Genomic DNA, 19,677 nt, shown 5'->3' on the forward strand with positions numbered 1-19,677 from the left:
GAATACCAGAACACCAAAACACATTCTTGGTATAAATAATTCAATCACATCAAATTGCATGCAAGGCCGGGCAAAACAAAGTGTGTTTTTCAACTGTCCTTGTACTGAGGAGGGATGGAGGCGTATTGTGTCTGCAGCCTGCTGGTTATCTGGATAAATACCGGGTGTGTGACAATAGAGCAGCTTGAGCTGAGAAGGCTGTCACCTCAGCCCTTATCAGATCATGGATCTTCATGCTCTCACACACCACAGACACACACATGACCTTTGACTTTGTGTTTATTTATCAGAAATAAGAGGAAAATTTGATTAGAAATTACATATTTTCAAGAAGAATTTCAGATGGACGACGATACATACAAAATAAGTCGTGATACACACAACAGACACCAAATCCTTGGTGGTAATTCCTCCATCTGATCTTGTGTTATCACTATCGCTGCATCTCACCCCTGCTGCGGGAGTGACAGTTTCTCTGATCTGCTCCCGGCCCAAGAGAAGATAACAGCCAGTCTGAGTGCTACTTGTTACAGGATGAAGCCGCCCTCATCGCACACACATGCAATCCTCATCCCCATAAATCTATCCACGGTCTAATCTGCTCCATCTCGGTGGGCACCACTCCCCTCCTAAGTGCCTCCAGTTCACTCTCCCCTGCGGATGAATAGCAATCAAGTGCCACTTGTGGGTGAAAATGTCACACAAACTCATATTTACATTTCGCTCATTATCCCAACCCTCATAGTGGACTCATGCGATCTTATTCCGTCGCACGGGGACACTTCAGGGTTATGCAGGTGTCTTTCCACAGCATCTTCTCCTCACCATCCCTCATCAAGGCCGAGATATTGTATTTATACCTTCCTGTTTTGAGAGAGGCTGGGTTCAGGAAGGCAAAGAGCAATTCAGTCAATTTTTACGAGATCATCTTTGAGCAAAAGTGTGAGTATCTTCTTAAAAATCACGTTGTACTTATGGTTATCTTGAATTGTTCTGCATTTGTTAGTTAACAGCATTACACCAAAGCTACTGGACGGATAACCACGCGATCTGCATCAGGGTGTGGATCCAAAAGTTTTTCCACCTTTAACGTCGTGAGATAAGGTGTTTTTGACATTCTCAGGGAGACTGACTGTTTGGCCTTGGCAGCGGTACACGCTCTACCGAGTGCCATGTTAGTTAGTATTTAAAATATTTTCCCTTATTTTTTCTGGCCAATGAACCTGCAGTTTTGGCACCAGTTCCCGCCTGTCAGTAGAAAACTCACCTATCAAAGTACCGACTTTGTTGAGGCTAAAATTCCCCTTGCACAATATGTGTACGTTACTTGGTTTACTCTCTTTTTTCGAGCAGCACTGCGCAGATGAACTGTGTGAGCCAGTGTGGGACTCCTTCCCCTCACGATCCATCATCCAGGTAATTGCAGCAAATATTTGAGGTTTCAGACCCTGCCGTACAAAATTGGGCAGGTAGCATTACCATCAAAGCTGTGGTAGACCTCAGGGGAAAAGCCTGCAGATCAACTTGTTTACCATAAGGAATTTCATTTGCATCTTTAAGAGATTTGTCAGTGAAAAAAAAAAAAATTAAAAAAATAGACTCCTTTAGGCAACATTTAGTGTAAATACAGTTTTATTAGGGGTGAAAATGTTCCATGAAAAAGAAAGGAGGGGTGAAATCACATTCACAGTACATTTCATCTTGTTATCTCCTTTACATGGTGCACTGAAACATCGCACAACTTCAAAAACCCTTTGTTGCTCTGCACAAATAGGAGGCCTCTTTACAAAAATACTCTCCTTCAGGAGAAGAAACAGGATAAGGGCACATGGGGCGTTTAGGGCAAAAGTATCAAGATTTTCTATCCGTCTCAATTTGATCAATCACTCAAAAATGGCGAGAAGCTACAAATATGAAGCCGACTCCTCAGTCGAATAGCCTCTAATGACTGCGGTTGTTTGTGTTACTTGACATGTTAAAGTAATAAACCTACATGAGCACTAATGACATCTGCAGCTCTACACTAGCACAACAAACAGCAAACTGAGGTCTGGTGGTTAAAATGGTGAGCACAAAACAGAAGGCTGTTGGTCAGGTTCAGGACATAAGGTGAGTGGATGGAAGGCGACTGGTCCGTTACACATCCTGTGGATAGATTTAGGAAAAGCTGATTGGTCTGATTGGAAGTTACTGTGTAATGCTATTGGTCGTTTTACGGAGAGGTAGGATAGTTGTCATGGTCAACGTATCGGGTCCCAAGATAACTAACTTCTTACAGTACAGTACTTCTTACATGGGCTATTCTTCCTCAAATCGTGAACCAGGATAAATTCTCACCAATTCATTGAATGCATCGTGACCATTAAAACTCAAAAAAAGGCAAAGACAACAAAAAAGGATGGCAGCAGTTCAAACCGAGCCAGAAATTAAACGCAATGGGTTTTTAGTTCTAGTTGAGCTGTGTCAGGACAGGTGTAGAGTGAGGAGTCTTTCTACTCAAGTGGCTATTCAGCAGCCAAACCTTTTACATTTGTGGCGTAGAATCTCTTTTGAGAGTAAAAGGGGGGAGGATTGGCACAAGTTTATTTGTATGGCAAATGATCGAAAGAGAATGACGAAATGACAACCTAAGTGTAGAAATACTTGCATAATTCATGTTTCGCTTTGAAATAAGGTGCATTGTTGTCGTTTTAGACTTGTTCTAGACTTCACGTGACAGTCATTTTTTTACATCTGGCCCTACTTTACAAACCCTTCAATGCAAAAATATTGGAGTGGTTTAGCCTCATTCACCTTAAAAATAAAAAAAACCCTTCTTTACCACAAAGTCCGACAGAGAGCATCACGTGTACTGTACCATCTCAAATCACACGGGATGAAGAGGACACACAGGATTCCAAAACGTACAGTCCATTCAGCTGTCAGAGCTACGTCAGTATGTGTGTTTGTAGGAATACGTATTATAGACAGTTACCGTCTAAAACGTAGAGCGGTTTGGTTTATTGCGTTTAAAAGTTGGATAGACAAGGTTTGAATGGATTTTGGAAGTTTTGGAACCATGTGACTGTTTAGAGGCAAGGGCCACAAGACACACAAGTGAAAAGGAAAAAAAGCAAATAGCACGACTGTATTTCTACAACTGGCTATGGCTCCTAAAACTTGATCGCATAGACATTTTTCTAGATTTATGATGACTTTAAGTTCCAATACAAAAATCTCCCAATACAGTATAAAACTGGAACCGAAAGAACTTTACAAAAATGTTGCGCTATTCTGCTTTTTTTCTTCCACTTGTCGGGAGAAAGAAGGTGCTGAGAGGAGAACACACCGTGTCGGACATACGCATGTGAGAAAATCGATCTATCGGAGAAATAATTAACTACTTTACTTCAACAAAAACAAACTCAGGGGGAATAGGCGAAGTCGTTTTACAGTGTGGGGTAATGTTAAACGTTAAGTTCTATCATTCCTCTGTCCAGGGTGGTTCACCCTCACGTCTTTCAATTCATCTCAAATTTCCTTCAAAATATCTTAACAGTCAACTGTAACATATCTAACATCCTAATGCATCTACATTTCTGATTGTTGGTTGTGATCGATGTAAGACGACACTCCACCAGGTGTTTGTGAGATTACACATGGACGTAGTTGACCAACCCTTCCTTTGATATCCGGAAATAAAAGAAGCGATAAAGAGAAAGAGATCTGTATTCAAGTACATTACCACAAGGGGAGCTCTAACCAGAAATCTACAGTAGCTGCATTGCCTGGCTCCCTGTGCACATGCGTTATTCTCTTACAATAAACTGTTGTTTTTTTTATTTACAGATCAAAGGAAGGGTGGACCAATCTTATATTTTTCTTAATGATCATCTTTGTCGACCTGATGGAGTCACAGTCAGACAGAGATGATCTTAATGCTGAATAACTTTGCCTCGTTGTCGTATTCCTTCCTCGCTCCATGTGTGCTCTCTGTGGAGGTCTCAGTGGGGGGGGGGGGCGGAGCCACCTCACTGGTCCTTGGTCTCGCGAACCTTGGCTTGCAGGGCGTCGCAAGTCTTCTTGGCGTCGCCTAGCAACATCGCAGTGTTGGGCTTGTAGAAGATGGGGTTGTCGACAGCTGCATATCCCACACCCAGGGAGCGTTTCATCACGACCACCTACAGGAGCAACACAACCACATACATGCCATCAGCAACCAGATGAAAACACACCAGGTTCATCTCTGCCTCCTCCCTCCAGACTCACTCTCATGTTATACGTCTCGTATTAGCATGAACGTGATTTCTTTGGCTAGCGTCTGTCCTATTTCTTTAAATGTGAATTAATATGCTGCTTGAAAAGTTTTAGCTTTTTCTCAAATTCGAGAAAAGCAAATCTTAGGAACCACAATGCAATTCAGCGACGCATGATGTCATCCAATTCAAAGTGAATGAGCAGCATTTCCATTAAAGCCTCCAACACGTAGGCCTGAGTGCTCTGTCACAGCTGCTTTATTACATATTCAAAGTTATTGTCAAGCAGTTTGACATGAAAAGTTTAACTGTTGTGTACGTACAAGTAGTTTATGTCAGTGAGTGTTCTCACGTGACGCATGCGTGCATCACTTGCGAGTGACTATTAAAATGCATTAGTGTGATTACTCGTAAACCCAAGTTGAGTGTGTCTGTGTTTTTTATATCTGTGCACCTGAGCGTGCATCTCTGTGGGCGTTTATACGAGTGTGTGGGGTGAGGCCGAATGTCCTCTTTGATTTCCCCAGAGGAGAGTGTGTGGAAACTAGTGGGAGCGTGCTCTATAAATCCCAGATCTCGGAGTGCTGCCAGTGCGATGTTCTGAATGTCGTCATCCCACAGCGACACAGGCACGGCTAATGGGATCAGGATGGGACTGCACCTGGAACTGCAAGACTCTGTGTCTGTGTGTGTGTGTGAGTATGAATTTCTTTAAGTTTGAGAGCATCTTCAAATGGCGGCCCCCCTCCACGGGTGTGGACGGCACATTCATTTAAAGCAGTAAAACACAGTCCAGTTGTTGTAAAACCTTCAATCCCTCTTTATCGGTTTTTGGGCTTCAGGACAACCTCATTATCACACATGCCTGCCCCAGATGTCTCACCTGCTTAGACTTCCAGACCTCCAGCACAGGCATACCAGCGATGATTGAGTTGGGATCTTCCTGTGCAGCTGAGTTGACTGTATCATTAGCACCAATTACCAGGACCAGGTCAGTGTCTGATTGGACAAACAACAAGTTCATTAAAAACAGACCTCATCTTTATCTGTTTAAATTGTTTCACCATTTTACTCTTCTTTCTTCTGAAATGACAATTTTTTTATTTGATAATATATTTTGTTTGCATTCATTGTTTTAAATCATGTTTGGAGTCAACAACACTTAAATTCACTTGATCTTCAAATCAAATTACTTTGTCACGGTTTTGTAAAAAAACAAAAGAGACATCACAGATCATTACGTCTAACACCTAAAACAATGTTGACAGAAAATTATATGTGATGGTAAAAGTCCAATCTGCCGCATATTGTCACATTAACTTCCAAGAATCATCTGGAAATATGAACTACTGCAAACACTGAAAAAATGTTGGTGGTAATACTTATGTCATTTACATTATATAAACAGTTGGTTAGATTTTAAACTTATCTGAAGCTAGTTCCTCTTATCATACAGACTGAAAGCAGGGGGAATTCCGCTGCAAACTTACAATTGTAAACTGCATTCTTGCATAAAAGTTGCAGAAAAAGCCAACACATTGTGTCAGAGTAATTCTAACTGGCAGATATTGACGGCAGGTACGTAAGCACATAAGAGATCAATCTTACCAGCGAAGTCCTCGTTTATCTCCTCCATTTCCAGAACAATGTCATACGGGACACCAGCTTCAGCCAACAGCACGTTGAGCTGACCAGGCATACGTCCAGCCACCGGGTGAATTCCAAACCTGAGGAGACATCAGCCTCGGTTTTACTCCATGAGCAAAGTGCTTCGCTCTCCAGACCTGTTCTTTTTTTAAACACTGTTAACTTTAACCTCTTAAATCAGATAGAAAGGTGTGAATAAGGGAGAAGAAAGATGTGAGGTGGTTAGAGATCAAAATAAAAAGGTGTCGGGCAGAAGAGGAGACGATAAGATGGAGACTTTTGATAAGTGCAACTGATACACACCCGCACACACAACTCTTCTACCATCTATTATATGCCGAGTGTGTTTGCATGTGTGTGACTGGGTATACATAGCTCTCAAACTCAATTAGCCATGTCATGCAATCAGGGAAGGAAATAAACACCAGCCACTGAATTCTAGTGGCTTGCTCGTTCTTTATCCTTCGAGCCACTCGCCATGTGACAGACCTTTATTTGGAAATGTACTCTCTATTAGTCTGGTGAGTTTAGGCGGACACAGATCGCAGATGGCCTGCTGCTTCTGGGATGTATTAGCTGCTGTAACTGCTGATTGAAAAAGTCAATTTCTGCACTGCTTTTCTGTACAGTCGAGTGTGTGACGGCAGTGGGAGGAGGCAGGAAGTGTGCTGTGGGTCTTTATTCCATACAGTTGATATACTGCAGTGTCCAAGGAGGAGGAATCAATTGGCAGGAAGCAGATCAAGATGGAGGAGAAGAGGTGTAGAAGGAGTTCAGAGGCAGGTATGAAGAGAAGACAAAATTAAGATAGATCGTGGAAATGCTTGAGAGTTGGAATCCAGAAGAGAGAAAGAGCAAGAAAAAGATCTGGGTGAAGGAGGTTTTTTCCTCTTTTTCACTGACCACCCACTTTCCTCTAATCAAGTACAAATGCTCTAAGTAGCAGCAGCTGCTCAGTCGGGATCAAACGACTGAAGACAATTACACAAGCTTCCGCTGTACCTTTCCTCTCCTCTTTTACATTTCCCTTTTTGCTCATGCTTTATTTGCACACAGGTCTGCATCTGCCCTTCCTGTCCCATCGTTTTGTCAACCAGGCCAAAGCTTCATCTCTTCTTTTCTATCCTTCATGTGACAGTAAACATCTTCGGTAGAGTACATGCTTCCATGTACATTTATCAGTACTGCCCATATATATTTGTCAATCAACCACGCTGATTGACCAGGGTCAGCTGTGTCATTCTAGTTTCTTTTGACTGATTAGATGAATTTAAACCTACCTGACATTCTTGCCAGCCTCTTGGAGTTGCTTCACCAACTCAGCGATGGGATACTGGGCCTTCGCAGCACAGAGTCCATAACCTGAAGATATTTAAAAGAAAAACACAACGGTTAAGAATGACCTGACGTCACAACCTAGTGCTGACTACAAAAGTTGTGTCATGATTTGTTTGTACAAGACAAGACGGCATGTTTCGACACCGATGTCACAAGAGCATCTCCCGGTCGAGTGGATCTGAGAAACTTCCTGACCTCCCTGTGAACTGTCTGGGAAGCTTTGACAGTTTTCAACATGTTTGATTTTGCTGTAACCAAAAACACAAAATATTTGGAGCGCCACAGGGAAAAGTCTGAGGCGGGAGATGATAATCCAGTGACAGCTTAGGAAAAGGGAAGAAGGAAGCAATGGATGCCCCTAGTCGCTTCTCATACATTGAAGTTTTTTATTACTGCTTTCATCATTTGCCCAAGCTGCAGGTTAATGTGATTGACAGATAAGGTGGTGCAGGTAGAAATCACAATCAAAAGTTTAAAAAGGTAGATTCACATCCTTTTTCCTCCTTACAGCAAATGGTTCAAGCAGGTAGAATGTGGTTGTTGTGTCATTAATGCTGTGTGTGTGGAGCAAGATGATTATGTGTGTATTTAAATATTAACACATGACCAAGTGATTTAAATCTTAGAAATAACCGATGAAAAATAAACGTCAGAGGATTTCCCTGATCAGGACTCAGTGCTAGGAGATTTTCCAGTCTTGAATTTCTTTCACATTCAATAAAACTGGAGTGTGTGGTTTTTGATTTTTATCATCGTCTCACACACAAACACTGTCACACGGTCCAGTGGTGTTTACAAGCCTTGTCACAACAACCAGTCAAAAATCATGTTGTTACAACCACCACCAATCAAAATGACAGTTTCAAACAGGAAAAAAAACAACTCTACTAGAAACATGGTTGGCCTTTCTGCAGCACAACAACTTAATGTTTTTTTGTGTTTTTCCAATTCTTGCATTCCTTGTGCTTCCAATATTCTCTCTGAAGTTTCTCCTATAAGAAAAACAAGTGGACCCAGACCATGGAGAGATGGGCCAGACGAAGCCAGGAAAACACTTATGTTTATCAGGCAGCGTCTTAACCGTTTCCACAGATGTCAATCAGGCAAAGTGACTGTGACGGCTCCAATTAGGGAGACTGGTCAAAATGGAAACAAGGGGACTGAATGAGAGCCTGTGCTGAGGAACAGTACTAGTCTGACTACTGACTACAACAGCAGAGAAAAGAATTAAGTATTCAGATGGGACCGATTTAGAGAATAATCTTCGTTACACACGCTGGCTGGTGTGATGAATTTACTTTTGTCTCGTTTTTTTATTCGCAGAGAAACTCTTCTTCAGGTTTAGAGGCTTTGTTACACCTTGAAGGAGAATAGAAATAGTAGTGAACACGTCTGACCCACATATTATCCCGCTGCAGCATTCTTCACCTGTGAAAAGCAAACTCCAAAAAATTTCCATATTCAATACTCTGGACACTTCCCCGAGTTCATGTCAGAAAAAAAATCTTGACTGATGTTATTAAAGGTCTTCAAATTAGAAAAATGATCTGTTATGATTTGTTTTTAATTATTCTAATCATCATATTTGCATTGAAATTCCACCTTTTTGTTATGTCTCATCTTGGTGTGGTAATGTCCGTTTTAAATAACGGCACCAAAGAAGGAAAAGAACAATTATTTTTAATTTCCGCTCCTTCGTGTTTCCCACTTTCCAACTCCACAATACTTTGGCCTGTTTTTGGTTTCAGCTGTCAGATGTGTTCCTCTTTTACTAAAAGCAGAGAAAAACTAAATATGGTTTAATCTACATTGGATGTTGCTCTGTGAAGCACTTCTGTCCCGGCTCTCAACCATGTGACCACTTAAATTTAGCAATTTTTGTAAATTGCAGGACAATCCTCTCAATAGTTGTTTTTTGTAAACAGGTACTCAGCGCTGTGACTGGAATCACCAATTAGCAGGCTGGATGCCTTTAGTCTGTGTTTACATGTTCCCACGTGAGTAAAATAACTGTGTGGAACCATGACTGGTTAACAACAGTCTGGTGAGAGGAGAGAACTGTCACTGGGCCACACAGTGATGGTTTTGGGACAGCAGCTCCGGGGACTGCTGTTCCAGTCCCAGTGGGAGGTTCACACGTATTTAGACTCAGATATTGGAAACATGTGAAATGAAGAAAACCCATGTAGCTGGAACAAAGGTTGGACCCCACACTCCAGCCCCAAAAAAGGAAATAGGAGCCAGTTTTGAAAGTAGAACTTGAATTGTCAACAAAAATCAAACATACCCTCATCCCATAGAAGTTTCCCTTGACCTTGGATATATACGCGGCACTGTAGAATGTCTATTTACCATGGACTGACGACCACACAGAAACCTGTGTGTGTGTGTGTGTGTAACCATTCTACCATGACTTGTCAATTAACCTAGCAAAATGGTGATGTAACATGGGTCAAGAAAAGGTTAAATAAACAGAACACACACTTCGCTAATGCTGGAGAAAAAAAAAAAAGTGACTGGCAAAGACAGAGTACCATGTTTTTCCACTCACGTACAAGACCTCTGAAGTGGGGCAGGGGTGTGTGTGTGTGTGTTCTTGTATTTGTGTGCGTGTGTTCTTGTATTTGTGTGCGTATTACCTGGAGTGATGATTATGTTGTGGGCCTCTCTAATCATCTCGACTGTCTGATCCACGTTAACCTCGGTGTGTGTGCCTGTGATCTCCATGGGCTTTCCTGTGCCCGTGGAGGACGTGCCATAGCCCCCAAGGATAACATTAGCCAGGGAACGATTCATGGCCTGAGAGGCAAGAGAAGAGATTTTTGTATTTCCTGGTTCATCATAATCCTTGATAACACTTTCCTGTGTGTTTACAGTGAGTTTTGGCGAGCTGAGAACATTTCAAGGGTTAATTTCCTCGTGAAAACACACACTTGAGACGTGGTATTTTCCTAAAATCCTGGGGATTACACCATCCTGCTATAACATTAAACTTAGAGTCCCTCCTGGTGGACAGGAGAGGAACCACATGAAACAGAGGTCCCATTTACAGTGACTTATCAAATGCAGTACTTTTAAAGGTTCAGTGGTGCTGAGACTCAAATCAGCAACATTTTAGTGCATGATCTTCTTTAATCTGAGACTGTGCTTCACTCACCACACACATGATGTATGACAGGATGGCTCCAGACGACCCGATGAGAGCTCCGACGATGGTCAGCAGGTTGTTGTTGAGCAGGAAGCCCTCAGCACACAGGGCCCAGCCTGAGTAACTGTTCAGCACGGTGATCACCACGGGCATGTCAGCACCTCCGATAGCTGATGTCAAGGTTACACCCTGAAGGGGAGAAGGAGAAACGGCAGGAGAGGAGTTTCATCTATTACTGTTGTAATTAGACTAGTTTAATATAGTGATTATAACAGGTTTTAGTAAAGGGCAGCTAATAAGAGATGATATAATTAGGTATGAACACAATGATGCACATAGCTTAATCTTAATAGGATGGTGTTTTTTTTAATTTATAAAAAGGCACCAGTTTCTCTTTCACAAGAGAAAAATAGCTTCAAGCTTATATATATATATATATATATATATATATATATATATAAAGTAATTTGTCAGCCGTTGTATCATCTGACATTTGTTTTTAGGAACATGACGTAAATTACACATTATATTGTACATTGATGTATAACTATAAAATTATCTAACCCTGGGGTTTGTCAAGTAAATGATTTTCCCAGTCACACGTAAATACGCAATACAGCAGAAATGTTTAAATTGTAACTGTAAATATATATTTGTATATATACACAGGCAGCTACACTTAGCTACTGTAGGAGTAAAATATCATTCTTATCCTGCAAAGCATTTTTTCATAAACATTTTGCTACTCATACAAGACATCTGTCTTCACTGTTGACCGTGGACATCTTTGTCACTAAAAAAAAATGTGTGGCACATTTTCAAGTTAAGCAAGACTTAACACTGGTGAAGCCCGATATAATGAGATGACAAGCAGGAACATGGCAGATTTACAAAGTCAAGCCTGTTTGCCACTCTGCCAGCCAGACTATTAACAGCTTTCAGCTCAACTCTGAATGAATTTCTGGGCAGCTACCGTTTCCTGTGCCACTGCCTTGAGTTTTTTTTCTGTAAAACCCTTCTGTTGTCTCTTTCTCTCACATATTACAGCCAAGTCTGTCTCCAGCATTACATTTTTCTGAATCTTTTATCCCTTTTCCCTTTCCTGATGTTTATGAAAGTCTTTTAACAACATTCTTACATGTTCAGTCTGTCAGCGTGTAAGAAAATTCCAATCCGATTTTCCTCCTCAATGGCCTCAACAAGAGCAAAAACAGACCTCAGAAATACAAAAACACATGGCGTACCATGACAGCTGAGAGAGCAGAGACAGATCCGAGACAGGTGAGGCCTGTGGTGTAGCTGGGATCCATCATGTAGGGAATCATCCCACCGACACAAGCTGCCATAAGACTGGCGTTCAGAGCATGACGACCGGGGAGATGCAGGGGAGAACTGTTCAGCACGCCTGCATGGTGAGAAGAAGAATGACAAGGAAAAGAGAAAATGACCCACAGTGACTCACAGCAAATAAACGTGTATATTTCTATTCAGCACTGAGTTTTTCCTCAGCAGCCTCCACTGGGGGCTTGACATAAACTTAAAGTCATGCTCATGCATAATGTGTCGTTATGAAACCCTTGCAGCAAACATTGGAATTACAGGGTGGCTGCCAGGACTGGTGCCAGGACATGAACCCGATGAACCCAGTTACCCTTTCATTCACAGGTATGAAGCATTAGGTCTTTCCTTGTTTTATATATATATAAAAATCAAGATGAGATTTTTTGATTTAAAACAATTTATAAAACGTTATTATCAAATCAATTTAGGAAACTTAAAAAGAAGTTTAGGCTTTTTCTTTGTCTACTTGTGCCGAATATACATTATATTACCATAACATTGATGCAAGTTCCGTCTGTAAACTCTAAGTGTAAATGCTCATCTATGCTCCAAATGAGATATATATATGGAAACAGAGGGAGCCTTTTGTTTATATTCTGCATTCATATACTGCATTCATATACAATTAATATATAATAAACAGACGAAACAGAGCAATACCACTAGAAATCTAGGGGGAACACGGAAGCCAGTTGGTCCAGTGTGATGGCCATAGGACACACGAAGAAATTTCAACAATGGCTGAAACTAACAGCGTCTATATGACGTCAGCTGCTACTGTCGCCATATTTGATGCTAAAAGAATGCCTCGCCTCTGTGCTGCCCTCTAGTGGATGTATTGCTTAACAGCAAAGCCTGGAATAGGACGCGTGCAAAGAACGTCTGCAGTGATGGTTACATTGTTTGAGGCGGATGCATCTCTTTTCGTAAATAAAAAGGCGTTAAATGAGCCTGAATAGTATATTAACCATACGACTGCTTCTCACCTTGCAATTTCCCGTACGCCACCAAAGAGCCACTGAAAGTGATTCCACCGATGTAGGTGCCGAGGTATGCGACTATCTTGGTGAGGTTGGCTGCAGGATCAGTGGCAAAGTGAGGGTATTCGATCATGTACTCGGCCACACAGGTGAGCACAGCAGCCAGTCCCACCAAGCTGTGGAAAGCAGCCACCAGCTGGGGAAGGTCAGTGATCTGGATCTTCTTAGCGATGGCCAGGCCTACACAGAAAAAGAATAAATAAGGTTCATTGGCCCTGACAAAGCCAGAGACAAATGGTATGCAAAACACAATCACATGCATGCACACACACTCAGAGGACTGCTGGGAAATGGGTCCATCTGAAGGACCAGGTGTTGCTGCTGTTGTTGAAGCCTGTTCGTGGAAATTCCTTGTTTGTGAGTGGTTGAGTGTGTACTTGTGTATACTTGTGTATACTGCAGGAAACCTTGCATCGTTTCGGCATTTGGAAAAGGAGCTTTATTGTCTGTGTGGACAGTTCAGTCTTGTGTTCATCTTTGTTACCGGAACAATTAGCATTGAAATGATTAAACTGTTGTGAACGAGTGAAAGTGAGTAAGACACGGGGATGACCTCTTCGACAAACCTCCTGGGTCTGATGGGAAGTTAGTCACGTTGTGTTTGATTCAAACATCACAGACAGTCTCTGCTCAACACACCTGCTGCTTCATCTGGCCAAGTTTAAAAAACATACTCACATAAACATTCACAAGGCAAAATCCATGTCCACTAATTTACAGACTTTCCAGCGTCTGTGATACATTTCTCTAAATTTTTTGCCTGCAAGTCTCCCTCTGCTACTTGATGTAAAAAGCACACAGACTCACCAGCAGTGCCACCTACAGCCATGGCTCCACTCATTTGTGCCAGGAGTTCGGGACTCGGTTTGAGAAGACCCAGAGTGGCAATGATCCCCCCGGCAACTCCCAGCATACCCAGGGTGTTACCGAGACGGGCGGTCTTCTGGTTGGAAAGGCCAGCCAAAGCACCGACGCAGCACAGACCCGAGCCCAAGTACATCATCTGGCGAGAGAGACAGAACGGAAATAAGGTTACAGACAAGAATGGCGGGACCACACTATTGAGAAATGATTCACTTGGAAGGTCCTGCCCAACATCTGGGCAAACAGAATACATTTGGAGGATGATTAGCTTTTACATGGACATGGATTGTTTTGCATCAATTCCTCTGACACTTTACATGTGGACAAAGCATAAACATCCTCTCACACCTGTTCAATGTTATAACCAGCATTCAGTGCAGCAGCGTAGCCTCCGATGAAGACGCCACCAGGAAGCAGGTAGAGGTATCTGTGCTCTGGAGGATCGGTGGGACGCCTGAACATGTCCAGCATCTTCTTAGTCACCAGGAAACCACCTGGGGTTAGAGACAGAGAGTGAATCCACCTGGACAAAAGCTGGTCTTAAAAGAATACAACTAAAAACATATGCAGATTTAAAAAGAGTAAGTGAGCGCGACGCTGTAATGGCTGAGAGTCAAAGCACCTGCAGTATATGAACATTTCTAATTTTAGACAACAGGTGGTTTAAAGCCAATCGTTGGAAAAAGATGCCAAGCACCATAACCAGTGTCAGGAATTTAATGACTCTACTTTATGTCAGTGTCAATATTCCAAGTAGAAAACATCAAAAGTGTCAGATCGGGACCAGACAGTGTCTCACCGCTTTACAGGAGGAGATCACTTTACCTTGTGCATGTCTCCCTTTTCCCCTCTGGCATGACTGCAGCCACGTGCACACACACACATGCACCCATACGTAGGAGGGTGAATCAGAGGGTAGCACCTGTTTCTTTTCACTTCATGTAATTTTAGTCTAAGTCTGCCCCAGTTAAAACATGTAATAACAATCTGACTATTATTATTGCAGACCAATCTGTGTCAATATATTAATATGGAGGAATGTTCACGTATTGAAAACATGGCAAAGCCAGAATCCACTCATTTCTTTTCATTAGTTTTCCCCCTAGAATGGTTCTGCTGGCACTACATTAAGAACAGTCGCAAGAATAAAAGCAAATCAGTTAACACCATCAAGAGGCTTAATAAAACACATCTGGATCCCAACTAGACATTTATTTTTGCAGTCAAAAATAATGTCAACATTATTTTTAAATTTCCAGTTAATATTATTTTACTATCGAAAGGAACTAAAAAGGTCCTATGGGATATTTAACAAAATGCTACTTTTCTGTAGAGATATCTCACCTGCTAATTATCATTAGCAGTACACATGGTGGAAGTTTGATCGGTCACAGATAAAAAGTATAAAATTAGTATAGCACTGAGTTGACGTGTACCTCTGCTTAGAGGTCGGATATTTTGAATGATTTATTTCTCATAAAAACGTGATGTTTTTTTTCAGGACCCACGGCCCATCCCTCCACCAAATTTGACAGAGATCAGTTTAGTTACCTCCTTGGCACAGGTAATAAAATGATTTGAGTTCCCATAGGCTACAATGCTCTTAATCTATGTAGACATAGAATAATGTCAAATTCCCTTCTGACGAATGAACCAAGAGGAGTGGCAATCATGAAACTCAGAAATACTCAAATATAAATATCACCCTTAAGTGTTAGGGCTCATTTCCTCAAAAGAGAGTGTAGGCCATTTGATTTCACAGCAGATTGTGCACTCTGTGTTGCAGCTGAAATAACACGTAGAAATACATGTGCTTGAGACGGATGAAAGTCACTATTATTAATTTAAACAGAGTTACTGAGAAGATTTAGCTCTGTGACTGAAATGAGCAGCCTGGTGCAATAAAGGAAAACATCGAATCTGATAAAGTCTGGTAGCACAGATTGAGATTCAGATTGTGCAAAACTCAAGATGTTTAGCACAGCCAGGTGTTTTCCATGGATTTCCACATCTTACCACCACCAAAGAGACATGGAGGGAACAAGAACGTACAGCCAGGGACCCAGACACACAAGCCGAAAAAATTCAGGGTCTGTTTTATTGAAGCCAAACTTCACTATTGTGTTTCGGGCCCTTTCCATTGAATTCTTTTTTTTTTCTTTTCCCAGGGGTTCATGGGTAATGTGGTGAACCACTCAGAAATGTGTGTGGAAACAACCCATGGAGGACATCAAAAATGAAATCAAACAATGGGTAAGCAACTAGGTATGTGTATGAAGGCTGTGGTGTTTTTCCTTTTGTTAAGGGATGCCACAGAGCCTGAAGGGCTCGTGACTCGCGGCACGATTCACAGCCTCGTCTTGAACTTCCAACCTTGTGGTGTGCTGCATCTCTCCCAATAAACTCAAACATGTTTTGGTAAAACCTTAACAGACACACATACATAGGGAGAAACTGGTCCATTATGCCAGCTAGTCTCTGCTTGTGTCCAACTGTGTGCCAATAGAAGAGATTCAAACTTAATTCATGGCTGAGCACTGGTGGCACATTCTGTTTCCCAGGACCATTAGAGAGTGATGAGTACGATAATGACTCCTGGAACACTTTTGTCATTATGATGGGAATTATTAAGAGCAATAGCAGAGTGAATGTGTGTGGTCCGAGCAGGTGGGTAGAAAGGGCAGCTGCAAATCTTGGTCGAGGAGTCATGTTATTGTATAATCAATATAAAACTCTTCAATCGTCAGCCTAGGTTGATATTTTATTGGCTGAAAGTTGCTGTAACTGGCTGGGATCACTGCGAGGTGTCTACGTGAGGAAGAGACTCACCAGCGATGTTGACCGAGGAGATGAAGGCAGCGAGCACGGCCAGTGACTGAGCAGAAGTTGTTGGGGTGTAGCCACCACCCATCAGGGACAGACCACCCACAGCCGTCAGACCTGTGGACATTTTAGTATTCATGAACATCCATTTTCACATTACACTAAACAGGATTATGAAAACTTCAGTGAGGATGTTACAAAAACAATATTGATTCAGGCAGTCACTGCATGATTGCATCTTAATAATGGTAAGATTTGAATAACCAGCACATCTATATAATTGTTTTATAGCTTTTCGGATTTAAAATGCTCCGTTTGCTTCTTAAATTGGAAAGATAGACATTTTGAGAAGAAAAGAGGAACATAAAAGAAACTGAGGGTGTATGCGAGTGTGTTTTACCGAAAGCGGGTGAGGAGACCTTGAAACCATCACTCCTGTAATTACTTACAGGCAGCGAGATGCAACAGACAGCAACGCCAGAGCCAGCATTCACACTGACTTGTTTGTGATAAATTTAGGTTGAATAACAGGTAGAGTGTGTGTATGTGTGTGTGTGTGTATGCGTGTGAGTTGGTTTGTGTTTGAAGTCAATCATGTTAGATTAGACATGAAAAAAAAGAATAAATGCAAGTTTGACCTTCCCTCACTTGTCTCCTTTTTTCCTCCGACAAAAATCAGCTTTATAATTATGTGTGTATATCGGCTTCTAAACAAAGCAAGTTTCAAACGCTGCCAAACATCATTTCACCACTGCTACGACAAACACAAACTAGTTTTAAATTTCCATTGATACAAAAGCGGTGACTACAACAGGAAATATGCTATGTTACTGTGATTGGCAAAGGACGGGACAGGAATTCAGGGGAAAACCAATTTGACGGGCATTTGTATGTTTGGTTTCTTGGGGGAAAAAAATCAATAAGTGTGTCAGGCTGCGTCAGTTTTCTGCACATGCTAATGATTAGCATGTTTATGCTGCTGACATAAGTTAATTTCTAATCTTTGACAGCTGACACACGACCTCTTCAACCTCTGTGTGCCTTCAAATACATGATTTTCAAAAGGTATGTAGTTTTCAAAAGCAGATATACATGCACACAAACACATCTTCATTCCATTTGGACAGCCTACCCAAACCCTAATCTTTAGCGGAACCTCAACCTGGAGATACGAAACACGGTGGCGTGCAAAGCTGCTGCTTCTTTTCTGTATGACCTGGTGGTTTGTGTTTGTCGGAATTAAGAAATGAGCACCGTTTTTCAGAAGTACGATGTGCTGTTTTCTCTTGTTCAAAGACTTATAATGCTATTATATTAAAAAATAACATTTTGCTTCATCAGAAACAGGCTTTGGTCCCCATTAGGAATACTGGTCCTGACAAGGTTAGCGTGTTTACCAGAAAAGGCCCCAGTAAGGTTCCAAAAACACACACACCCACTGGGAGGGCTAATGACCTGTAGGTGTGTCACCAGACTACAGGCAGGGGTGAGTCAGAGCTCTCAAGTAGATTAAAGCCTTTCTACCAAACACCAGGTATTAAGATGTTCTTCAATGAGCTACTTGAAATGAAACCAGCATCTGAAGAATTTAAGATGACCCACCAGTCAGAGTCACGACTGATTGTAACACAATAATCTCCCCATGAAGAATGCAACTGTCCCTCACTCAAACCCTAAATTCCAACATGATTCCCTAATGTCTGAGTGATTGTTTGAGAGCGAGCGTGTCTTAACGATAGCTGGCACAACAACACAACTCTGCCGGTCTCACGGTTTCCATAGCCAGGGTCAGTCTGTGACAGAAATAAAAAAATAATACCATTAAAGACCTTGGGTAATATGAAAGGAAAAATACCTGGACAGGGAGGAAAGGCGGAGAAAAAAGGAGGAGAAGAAAGGCTGGCAGAGGAGAGCGAGAGAAAAACCTCCCTAAGAACTTAATGCAAATTAGTTTCTTTCATGTGTGGTCTCAGTTTCTACCGATATTCCATGTCTTCGTGGCTTTTTGACTGATCCTATTATAACGTGTCTAAAATGTGAAAAACAAATAACCCCAGAAAACATTGGATGATTGAAGCTAAGCAATGTGAAATGGTGAAAAGACCCATTTACAGACACAGGGAAACAAGTAGAACGATTCAAAGATGGGAATGTGTCACCAATAAAGTTTTAAAGACAGTGAAAACTGTCTCTTAGCTGCTGCGACACCACGACTGAGCTCTGGTGTCTGGCTGAGAGCACGGGTAAACGAGTGCAGGACTCCCCTGAGCCTCAAAGATCACCGCCACTGTGTTACTTCCTACCCTCAGTGTGGGTCTTCCAGTGATCAAAGCTGTGAGAACACACACATGCTCTCACCTCTCTAACCTCTTAACCCCTCTGTGTTAAGCGACAATAAGGACGCAATCTTTAAAGTTTTTATTTGGACTAAATGACAGAAGCACTGGAAGCAGAGACCTTCTGCACTGATAGGTGACTCGTTTGATCTCTGAGGTGGGGTTTCAATTCCACATGTGAGTTTAAGACGTTTTACCTTTTTCGGGGAAAAACGTTTAGATTTCCTTCTATAAAAATCGTATTTATTTAAATTTAGTGCACGTGTACTTGCACTCCAGTCTGTTATTTGTCATTGTATTTTATGTATATTTTTTATAAATTTGATTAGATTCATTGTTTGGGTGCGATCTCTTGGATTTGTTATCGTGTATACAAATTATATCAGAGGATCAGTGCCTTTGTCCAACTAACCTGAGATGGCGTTGGTGACCGACATGAGTGGAGAGTGCAGAGCAGGAGTGACGCCCCAAACCGTGTGGTATCCCACGATGCCGGCCAGGCCAAAGGTCGTGACAATCTGAGTGAAGGCAGCGTTTGGAGCCGACAGACCCAGACCCAGCAGGGTGGCAAAACCTGGAACAGAGAGAGAGACAAAGTTAAAGGAAATAAAGGAGTTTCTTGTAAAGATCAGGATCAGATTTTAGTTTAAATCTGTATTCAACTGAGCAAAACTAAACTGATTTGTTAAGCTGCGTGCTGATGCGATTAATTTCACCAATTTCATAGTTATACAATAGTAATGTCAAGAGTCTCCCCAAGGAAAGAAAAAACACTTCATTTAAAATACACCTTCATCTGAAGAAAGTTGAACTATGTATTTGCTAAATTTATATTCTCTTGACAGAGTTTTGTTTTTATTCAGATTTTTATTCACATATTTTGACACGGAGATTGGTTTGGGTTA

General features: G+C 41.7%; 1 protein-coding gene across 1 annotated transcript in view; it reads right to left on the reverse strand.

Annotated features, from left to right (window-relative positions):
* Positions 1–1,614: 1,614 nt before the first annotated feature.
* nnt (nicotinamide nucleotide transhydrogenase) overlaps positions 1,615–19,677 on the reverse strand; it is a 28,435-nt gene continuing 10,372 nt past the window's right edge. The window contains exons 11-22 of the mRNA XM_061070726.1: positions 19,185–19,346; positions 16,443–16,553; positions 13,962–14,107; positions 13,557–13,752; positions 12,696–12,929; positions 11,613–11,773; positions 10,378–10,557; positions 9,860–10,019; positions 7,163–7,244; positions 5,844–5,962; positions 5,119–5,234; positions 1,615–4,160 (exon numbers count right to left, since the gene is read on the reverse strand). Coding sequence (XP_060926709.1) covers positions 4,011–4,160; positions 5,119–5,234; positions 5,844–5,962; positions 7,163–7,244; positions 9,860–10,019; positions 10,378–10,557; positions 11,613–11,773; positions 12,696–12,929; positions 13,557–13,752; positions 13,962–14,107; positions 16,443–16,553; positions 19,185–19,346 — 1,817 coding nt within the window. The 3' untranslated portion in view covers positions 1,615–4,010. The remainder of the gene's footprint in view (positions 4,161–5,118; positions 5,235–5,843; positions 5,963–7,162; positions 7,245–9,859; positions 10,020–10,377; positions 10,558–11,612; positions 11,774–12,695; positions 12,930–13,556; positions 13,753–13,961; positions 14,108–16,442; positions 16,554–19,184; positions 19,347–19,677) is intronic.

This window comes from Limanda limanda, chromosome 1 (assembly GCF_963576545.1).
Source record: "Limanda limanda chromosome 1, fLimLim1.1, whole genome shotgun sequence".
In the NCBI taxonomy this organism is placed as follows: domain Eukaryota; kingdom Metazoa; phylum Chordata; class Actinopteri; order Pleuronectiformes; family Pleuronectidae; genus Limanda; species Limanda limanda.